This window comes from Salvelinus fontinalis, chromosome 5 (genome assembly GCF_029448725.1).
Source record: "Salvelinus fontinalis isolate EN_2023a chromosome 5, ASM2944872v1, whole genome shotgun sequence".
Lineage (NCBI taxonomy): Eukaryota > Metazoa > Chordata > Actinopteri > Salmoniformes > Salmonidae > Salvelinus > Salvelinus fontinalis.
The window spans coordinates 23,112,721-23,122,264 of NC_074669.1; the positions used below are offsets into that span (position 1 = coordinate 23,112,721).

General features: G+C 43.3%; 1 protein-coding gene across 1 annotated transcript; it reads right to left on the minus strand.

Annotated features, from left to right (window-relative positions):
* Positions 1 to 1,107: 1,107 nt before the first annotated feature.
* Positions 1,108 to 4,769, minus strand: LOC129855332 (tumor necrosis factor ligand superfamily member 6-like). Its single transcript, XM_055922876.1, has 3 exons — positions 3,552 to 4,769; positions 2,670 to 2,781; positions 1,108 to 1,865 (listed from the first exon to the last, which is right to left on the minus strand). Exons 1-3 carry the CDS (start codon positions 4,101 to 4,103, stop codon positions 1,450 to 1,452), a joined length of 1,080 nt encoding a protein of 359 aa, XP_055778851.1. The 5' UTR covers positions 4,104 to 4,769; the 3' UTR covers positions 1,108 to 1,449.
* Positions 4,770 to 9,544: the final 4,775 nt, after the last annotated feature.

The following is a 9,544-nucleotide window of genomic DNA, read 5'->3' on the forward strand; positions in this document are numbered from 1 at the left end:
CTCCTTTTGTGGCAGGGCTGAAATGCAGTGGAACTTTTTTGGGGGGGATTCAGTTAATTTGCATGGCAAAGAGGGACTTTGCAATTAATTGCAATTCATCTGATCACTCTTCATAACATTCTGGACTATATGCAAGTTGCCATCATACAAACTGAGGCAGCAGACTTTGTGAAAATTAATATTTGTGTCATTCTCAAAACTTTTGGCCACGACTGTAGACTAAGCATAGGTAATTTGATGTTGAAATGTTGAAGTTGAAATGGTGCTGGAATAGTGGGTGCAGCTCCTGTTTTCTTTGCGACTTGCAGTAACTCTCCGTGGATCTAAATCAATAGTTGTTAAGTGGTCCGAAAATGTCTTAAACATTAACTTGCTTGACCATGCTGTAGTTCATGTAACTGTTTGTTACATGCAATATGTTTTGTGGACTTCACCGGACAGAGGTTGCTCTCTGGTTTTATGATGTAACAAAGGTGTGGTTGAATTTATTCTGCCACTGTCTTATTGTTTCATCCTTTAGGCCTATATACAGTATCACGGTCACAAGGTGAACTAACAGGTTATAGAGCAAACAATGCAATTATCATAACATATAGGTTGTAATATGGCCTTTTATGGCTTCCCCAGTGATTTTACCCACACACTGCTACTGAACTAAACTCTCTCTCAGTTCACACTCAGATAATGTTGCCTCTGTGTATTTTGGGCTGCGTTTACACTGGTAGTCCTATTCTCTAGCACTGATTTTGAAGTCGCAGGCAGCGCTACCTCATCAAGAGACCACAGGCAACCATGAGCCTGAAACATGTCTTTGAAGAACCCTTTTGGGTTCCATGTAGAACCCTTTCCACAGAGGAACCCCAAATGGTTCTACCTGAAACCAAAACGGGTTTTACATGGAAACAAAAAGGGGGACAGCCAAAGAACCCTTTTGGAACCCTTTTTTCTAAGAGTGTAGCCATAATCTTAACCTTAACCTCATGTCCACAACCCGGCTCAATGCAAAATAACACATTAAAAGAACACTGATGGTCCTCCTTTTTGCAAGCACGGACACTCACGACATTCAAACAGACATCTGAAAAAGACCTCAAAAAGTCAGAACTCTTTAAAATACTTATTTATTACAATAGAACATTGTATACCCGTTGACATTATATTAAATCCCAAACATGCATATTATTTCTCTGTGTTCTAATGAACATACATTCAGACCTGCTGCTGGGATCATCAGTGTCAGATTTTTTTATCAGAATAAATACTAAATACCACTTTCCTCACCAGCATATTAGTGTTAAGGTTCTCGGATTGAAATATCAGTTGAAACCCACTGCACCTCTAACATCACAAATAAATAAATGAATGCTCATTACACTGCCATTACTGTTCTGCCAAAATATAATGGTCATTGGCCAGAAAATAGACATGAAACAGATCTCCTCCTGTTCTCTAGATCTTGTGGAGTCCAAAGAAGTTGGCATGATGAGCGTGGCTGAGCATGGCTGGATGGGAGACATTCACATACAGCCAGTCCTGCTTTTCAAGCTTCAGTGTGGATCCCAGGTAACTCCCCGAGGTCCAGACATGCCCATGAGAGCCCAGGTTGCAGTAGCCCTCCCTGTGCCCCTCCATTAGGGTGAGAGACTTGCGATTCCCTGGCCTTTTTACAAACACAGAGTGAACCAAGGCATCTGTAGGGGTGCAGTGATTGGCTTCAAACTGCACCCGGGAGTAGATGTGGTAGAGCCCAGTCTCGTTGACTTGCAGACCGCCATCCCGATAGACCACGCCCCCCTCTGTGAAGGCCCGCCCCGCCTTTGGCTCCCAACGCAAGGTATTCTGTGAAACATGCTTCTCAATCCGACCTGAGGGAGACAAAGGGAGACAGCAGGGAGAATGGCGTTAGAGATGACACTCCACTGGGCCTACATCAGGAGTGCATGCTTAATTCAATTAATCAAGGTCCTGATGAGCAGCTGATTACTAGAAGCAGGTATGTTAGAGCAGAGCTGGAGCAAAAGCCTACACACCAAAACAAAGTAATTAAACTTTTGATTTGAACTGCACTCAGCCAGAGCCAGCCCTAGCCATTTGGGAGCCCTAAGCAACATTTTAATGGTGGAGAGAAAATAAGTTTTAGAGTTACTTCAATTATACACATTTTGCCATGTGGTGGACTTTTGCAGTTTCATAACTTATTTAATTTAGCCATGGGGCGGAGAGACAATTTTGCAGTTTTACAGCCAATTTCCTGCAATTCTACTCATTTTGCCATAGGGTGGAGATATTTTTTTAAATCATGTTAATATGATATCTGAGTGAGAGTGACTAACAAAATCAATGGGGGCCCCCTAGAGGTCAGGGCCCCTGGGCATGCGCCCTTCGTGCCTGGTCGGTAATTCGATCATGATAGCTGGCTAGACCAACTTACCAACAAATAAAACATTTGCTGACATGGGCTAATTTAGTGACTGACATAAAATAAAAACTGCTGATGCACAACCAAATGTAGATATTGCACCTTGTGTATTCTACTATTCTAACTCAGAACTGTAATTTGAAACGCACATTTTTATTTATTTTTGGTCTGTGGCCCCCTATTGGCCGCAGGGCCCTGAGCGGTCACTTCTGTCGCTTAGTGGCTAGGGCCGGCTCTGCCCCCAGCTTACCTATAACATGTGCTGCAGGTCTGCCGGCTGTCTTCCCTCTGTTTGGATTGATCTCTGGAAGGTCACCCACTAGCTTCTCAGGCCCACGACCATCGATCTCTATGTTCATTTCCTGTGAAAAAAGAAGAGATAAATCTCATTGCCACTTCACATTAGCACACACACACAAGGTTTTTCGCATCAATATAAAATATCCACATCACAGATGTTACATGACATTTTGTGGTTAAGGGTGATCAATATAAATGTAGTGCTAAGATACATTGAACATCAGCTCTTCTCTGAACATATATTTTGAGTCAAGGATTTCCTGTAGCACCGCCGGACTTGTGACCACAACTCTGAACAGATTCCGGTCTGGGCTGACGTTTTTAAATGTCACTGCTACTTAATAGTCTGAGATGCAGAGGCAGCAAGAAAACTTGCACAAAAGTTAAAGCCTGTTTTGCCTATTTTCCATCAACACTTTACCTCTGTCTGTCCCCTACCCCTCACCAGTCTCCCACTCCTTTTCCAGTGGTCACAATAATCATCAAGGTGATAATTAAATGGTAGGATGCATATTTTTTTCAGTTCAGTTTTTTCTTGTTGCTACGATATTGAATTGTGTTACTATATGTCTCTGTTTTTCTCATCTGTAAGTTAAGATGTTTTAGCCAACAACAAAAACAATGAAAGGCAACGAGATACTAAATATGAACTACCACAAATTCCTCAATGCGTCTATATCATTGATGGTTTTGGCAGAGGAAAGATGCTGACATCATACAGAAAGTACATTATGAGACAGAAAAGTAACAAAATACAGAGACCCTTTGGTACAAATAGAAATCAAAGAGCAGACTGGCTCCAGGAGAACCCCACCCAAACACACACCCTCACCTGTTGTATCCCATCGAGTTGCGTCTGTAGTTTGAATATTTGGTAGGCACCCAGTCCCAATGCTCCAAACACCAGCAGCAGCAGAAACAGCAGAGCCATAGCCAGGCTCCAGGAGCCAACCCCCCTGCAGCCTCTGACCCTGCCCCGCTCCATCACTCTCTCGTGGGCAGGAGGGAAGGACCAGCAGGGCAGCATGCCTGGAGGTTGGACCGACGGCTGTGGAGACGGCTGTGGACCTCTACCACTGTCCACTAGAAACACCTGGGGGTAAGGATAGCCCTGTGTACCGCTCATGGTGCAAAGTGTGTGAGAGAGGAGCGTGAGTGTGTGTGTCGCCTTTGTGTGCAGGAGGTGTGTGCTTCTATCTGAGCATCTCAGTCTTATAAAAACCTGGGTTACTGGAACCCACAGCTTCCAACCACACACACTGAGTAGGTCTGTGACAAGCTCACACCACCTCTCACTCACGCTCTCCATCCACTCCTCTCTCAAAAGGAAACTTAGCCAGGTGACTGGTGCTGTTGCAGGACAAGTAGATAATAATGAGCTCATAGTAGAGAAACTAATTTACACTTTCACACACACTTTCATACATGCAGCTAATGAGTGGAGAACAGGAGGGCTTCTTAAAGAAAAACTAACAGGTCTGTGAGAGCGGGAATTCTTACTGGTTGGTAGGTGATCAAATACTTATGTCATGCAATAAAATGCAAAGGAATTACTTAAAAATCATACAATGTGATTTTCTGCATTTTTGTTTTAGATTCCGTCTCTCACAGTTGAAGTGTACCTATGATAAAAATGACAGACCTCTGCATGATTTGTAAGTAGGAAAACCTGCAAAATCTGCAGTGTATCAAATACTTGTTCTCCCCACTGTATATGGTCCCTGACAAATAAACCAAAACATGAACAAGTGGGGTGTTTAGCTGACCCCCCTTCTAACCACCTTGTTCATCTCAGCGTGGGGCCAGACGAAGAGGACAACCTAGAAAGACTACTTGAGAAAGCCCCTCACATGTACTCACAGCCCTAGCCAATTTCCACAGAACTACTTCTGGTGTATGAGGAACGTTTGATTGACATGCAAGTCTGACTGTCAGTTCTGGAAATGGTTAACCTTACAGTACCTTGAAATGATGATGGAATGCCTCCACAGCAATCTTCATGGAGGCAACAGTGAATGCTTTTGTAGAGAGTAGGGGGATTGCTGCTTTTGTCACCTGTATAATTAAAATAAAAAGTCACAGAGAGAATTGTGTATGTATATTTATATTTGTAAACAGTTATGCAGGAGAAAATGATTGTTTCAGAAGCAAACACACACTTCTCAGTGGGAAGTAGAAACTGCCACATGAAAAAGCTTAGAGCCACTGAGCCTGCTTTCATCAGGAGTCTGTTGCTCTTTGTGAGAACCGAGAACGGTATGGTGTGTGTGTGGTCTAACCAAGAGAAGGAAGACATCATCACATCGACTCAGAACCCCCCAACCCCCTAACATTTGCTCACCTGGGTTTACAGGAAAGTGACACTCTGACACAAAATGTAATACTTTCAGTCATTTCTATTCATGGTATTTTACCCGTTCCACTACTTTTCACATTTGTTTGTAAGTATTTGGGCGCGATCCTCTGCCCTGGCGTTGTTGACGCATGTCAAATCTTAAAATGACTTGATAGGTATTTTAAGTATCAACTAACCACATCATATGTAATAGCAATCTGTCAGTCGATGACACGGTCAAAGACATGGCACGCAACCATTGGTTGATGCATGCAATGTCTGATTAGGGGAACGCAATCTTAGACTTAAGCAATAAGGCCCGAGGGGGTGAGGTATATGGCCAATATACCACGGCTAAGGGCTGTTCTTAACCACGACGCAATATACCACAAACCGCCGAAGTGCCTTATTGCTATTATAAACTGGTTACCAACGTAATTAGAACAGTAAAAATAAATGTTTAGTCATACCCGTGGTATACGATTTGATATACCACGGCTGTCAGTCAGTCAGCATTCAGGGCTTGAACCACCCAGTATATACATCACAATTGACCCTTCGCTAAGCCTCGCCCCGGAATTTTGGGCAACCAATCGCAACACTTCAATGGATTGCAACTGTCGTCGAGTCCGACACCAAAGGTGGTGGTAAATGAAGTTAGTTCACTCAGGCCGTTTATCAATGCACCACTGCGACCTGTATGCTCTCGTGGGCTGGCCCTTGCTTCATATTCGTCGCCAAACCCACTGGCTCCAGGTCATCTATAAGTCTTTGCTAGGTAAAGCCCCGCCTTATCTCAGCTCACTGGTCACCATAGCAGCACCCATGCATAGCACGCGCTCCAGCAGGTATATTCCACTGGTCACCCCCAAAGCTAATTCCACCTTTGGCCGCCTTTCCTTCCAGTTCTCTGCTGCCAATGACTGGAACGAACTGCAAAAATCACTGAAGCTGGAGGCTCATATCTCCCTCACTAACTTTAAGCACCAGCTGTCAGAGCAGCTCACAGATCACTGCAGCTGTACATAGCCCATCTGTAAATAGCCCATCCAACTACCTCATCCCGATACTGTTCTTTATTTTATTTATTTTGCTCCTTTGCACCCCAGTATCTCTACTTGCACACTCATCTTCTGCACATCTATCACTCCAGTGTTTAATTGCTATATTGTAATTATTTCGTCACTATGGCCTATTTATTGCCTTACCTACCTAATCTTACTTCATTTGCACACACTGTATATAGACTTTTTCTACTGTATTATTGACTGTATGTTTGTTTATTCCATGTGTAACTTGTTGTTGTTTGTGTTGCACTGCTTTGCTTTATCTTGGCCAGGTCGCAGTTGTAAATGAGAACTTGTTCTCAATGAGCCTACCTGGTTAAATAAAGGTGAGAAAAAAAAAGTTTATACATTTTTTCAATAAATGTCAGTTCCAGTCTACTTTTTTGGGTGTGTCTCCCTTACCAATGCAATTGCAGCTGGGTCTGGTCTACTTAGTTCATTGACTTTCATTGAACCAGAATAAAACAGCAAGTGGGGTGTCTCGCTTCCTCTTCCATCTCTGTCCGACTCCTCGAACAAACTCATGTATGAAATGCATGAAGGCCAGTGAGGGCGGTGGGAAAAAACGTTTTCTTCAAAAAATAAATGGTTTAAATGTCTAAGTAATTGAACAGTGCTCCAGGAGTACTTGTGATGAAATGTATAACCTGTTTTTTAAATCCGAATTTATACTTTTGTTACATTGCTTGCTAGCCAGCAGTTCCGACCCGCTTGCTTACAGCTGCACTACGGTCGAACAGGCTTCCATGGTAGATTAAGACAGCTTTTCCCAAGAATCAAAACAAGAGAGCCCCAGGAGCGAGTTTGGGAAACCCTGGATTAAGATACAGCAGCGCCGGCGTGACATATGGCTCAGAAAACGTACCTCATTCCAGGGATGAGAAATGCGTTGTACTCCAAATTGTCCCATTATCCCAACTGTTACACCGAGAAGTCGTTCAATCTTCTCGGTGTAATAGTTGGGATATTGTGACAATTCGGAGTACAACGTATTTTTCATCCCTGGATTGAGGTAATATAACTTGTTTTCTCAAAATGTATGTTAGCTTAGCTAAATTGGCTATAGAGAGCAATAGTAATGGCGTCTTTTTGTAGGCACTAACTCCGCCATGGTTCGTTGGACAAAGCCTGTTGGAAAATGAATGTCGTTTTTGTAGGGTTTATGGATAAACGCCGTAAATAAGGTCTGTGGTAAACACAGGCTTATGAGATCTCATACATTTTGTTTTATGAGATAATCTTCATTAGCTAACAACACTTTTTGTGAATTCTGAAGCATTTATGTAATAAAAAAGCACATTAAAGGCTTCATAATTCATATAGGTCATGGATCGGACCCTTTTTTTCAATTTTCGCCTAAAACGACATACCCAAATCTAACTGCCTGTAGCTCAGGACCTGAAGCAAGGATATGCATATTCTTGATACCATTTGAAAGGAAACACTTTGAAGTTTGTGGAAATGTGAAATGAATGTAGAAGAATATTTTTATTTTTCATTTTATTTCACCTTTATTTAACCAGGTATGGCAAGTTGAGAACAACAACACAGAGTTACACATGGAGTAAAACAAACATACAGTCAATAATACAGTAGAAAAATAAGTCTATATACAATGTGAGCAAATGAGGTGAGATAAGGGAGGTAAAGGCAAAAAAAGGCCATGGTGGCGAAGTAAATACAATATAGCAAGTAAAACACTGGAATGGTAGATTTGCAGTGGAAGAATGTGCAAAGTAGAGATAGAAATAATGGGGTGCAAAGGAACAAAATAAATAAATAAATACAGTAGGGGGAGTGGTAGCTGTTTGGGCTAAATTATAGATGGGCTATTTACAGGTGCAGTAATCTGTGAGCTGCTCTGACAACTGGTGCTTAAAGCTAGTGAGGGAGATAAGTGTTTCCAGTTTCAGAGATTTTTGTAGTTCGTTCCAGTCATTGGCAGCAGAGAACTGGAAGGAGAGGCGGCCAAAGGAAGACTTTGATTTTGGGGGTGACCAGAGAGATATACCTGCTGGAGCGCGTGCTACAGGTGGGTGCTGCTATGGTGACCAGTGAGCTGAGATAAGGGGGGACTTTCCCTAGCAGGGTCTTGTAGATGACCTGGAGCCAGTGGGTTTGGCGAAGAGTATGAAGCAAGGGCCAGCCAACGAGAGCGTACAGGTCGCAGTGGTGGGTAGTATATGGAGCTTTGGTGACTAAACGGATGGCACTGTGATAGACTGCATCCAATTTATTGAGTAGGGTATTGGAGGCTATTTTGTAAATGACATTGTCGAAGTCGAGGATCAGTAGGATGGTCAGTTTTACAAGGGTATGTTTGGCAGCATGAGTGAATGATGCTTTGTTGCGAAATAGGAAGCCAATTCTAGATTTAACTTTGGATTGGAGATGTTTGATGTGAGTCTGGAAGGAGAGTTTACAGTCTAACCAGACACCTAGGTATTTGTAGTTGTCCACATATTCTAAGTCAGAACCGTCCAGAGTTGTGATGTTGGACGGGCGGGCAGGTGCAGGCAGCGATCGGTTGAAGAGCATGCATTTAGTTTGAATTGTATTTAAGAGCAATTGGAGGCCACGGAAGGAGAGTTGTATGGCATTGAAGCTCGTCTGGAGGGTTGTTAACACAGTGTCCAAAGAAGGGCCAGAAGTATACAGAATGGTGTCGTCTGCGTAGAGGTGGATCGGAGACTCACCAGCAGCAAGAGCGACATCATTGATGTATACAGAGAAGAGAGTCGGTCCAAGAATTGAACCCTGTGGCACCCCCATAGAGACTGCCAGAGGCCCGGACAACAGGCCCTCCGATTTGCCACACTGAACTCTATCAGAGAAGTAGTTGGTGAACCAGGCGAGGCAATCATTTGAGAAACCAAGGCTATCGAGTCTGCCGATGAGGATGTGGTGATTGACAGAGTTGAAAGCCTTGGCCAGGTCAATAAATACGGCTGCACAGTATTGTTTCTTATCGATGGCGGTTAAGATATCGTTTAGGACCTTGAGCGTCACTGAGGTGCACCCATGACCAGCTCTGGAACCAGATTGCATAGCAGAGAAGGTATGGTGGGATTCGAAATGGTTGGTAATCTGTTTGTTGACTTGGCTTTCGAAGACCTTAGAAAGGCAGGGTAGGATAGATATAGGTCTGTAGCAGTTTGGGTCAAGAGTGTCCCCCCCTTTGAAGAGGGGGATGACCACAGCTGCTTTCCAATCTTTGGGAATCTCAGACGACACGAAAGAGAGGTTGAACAGGCTAGTAATAGGGGTTGCAACAATTTCGGCAGATAATTTTAGAAAGAAAGGGTCCAGATTGTCTAGCCCGGCTGATTTGTAGGGGTCCAGATTTTGCTGCTCTTTCAGAACATCAGCTGACTGGATTTGGGAGAAGGAGAAATGGGTAAGGCTTGGGCGAGTTGCAGTGCT

Coding starts and splice junctions, on each gene's coding strand:
- LOC129855332 (XM_055922876.1), bottom strand. CDS start 4,103: ATGAGCTCATTATTATCTACTTGTCCTGCAACAGCACCAGTCACCTGG. Junction 2,782..3,551: donor AACTCGATGGGATACAACAG/GTGAGGGTGTGT, acceptor CTTTTTTCACAG/GAAATGAACATAGAGATCGA. Junction 1,866..2,669: donor ACCTGCAGCACATGTTATAG/GTAAGCTGGGGG, acceptor TGTCTCCCTCAG/GTCGGATTGAGAAGCATGTT.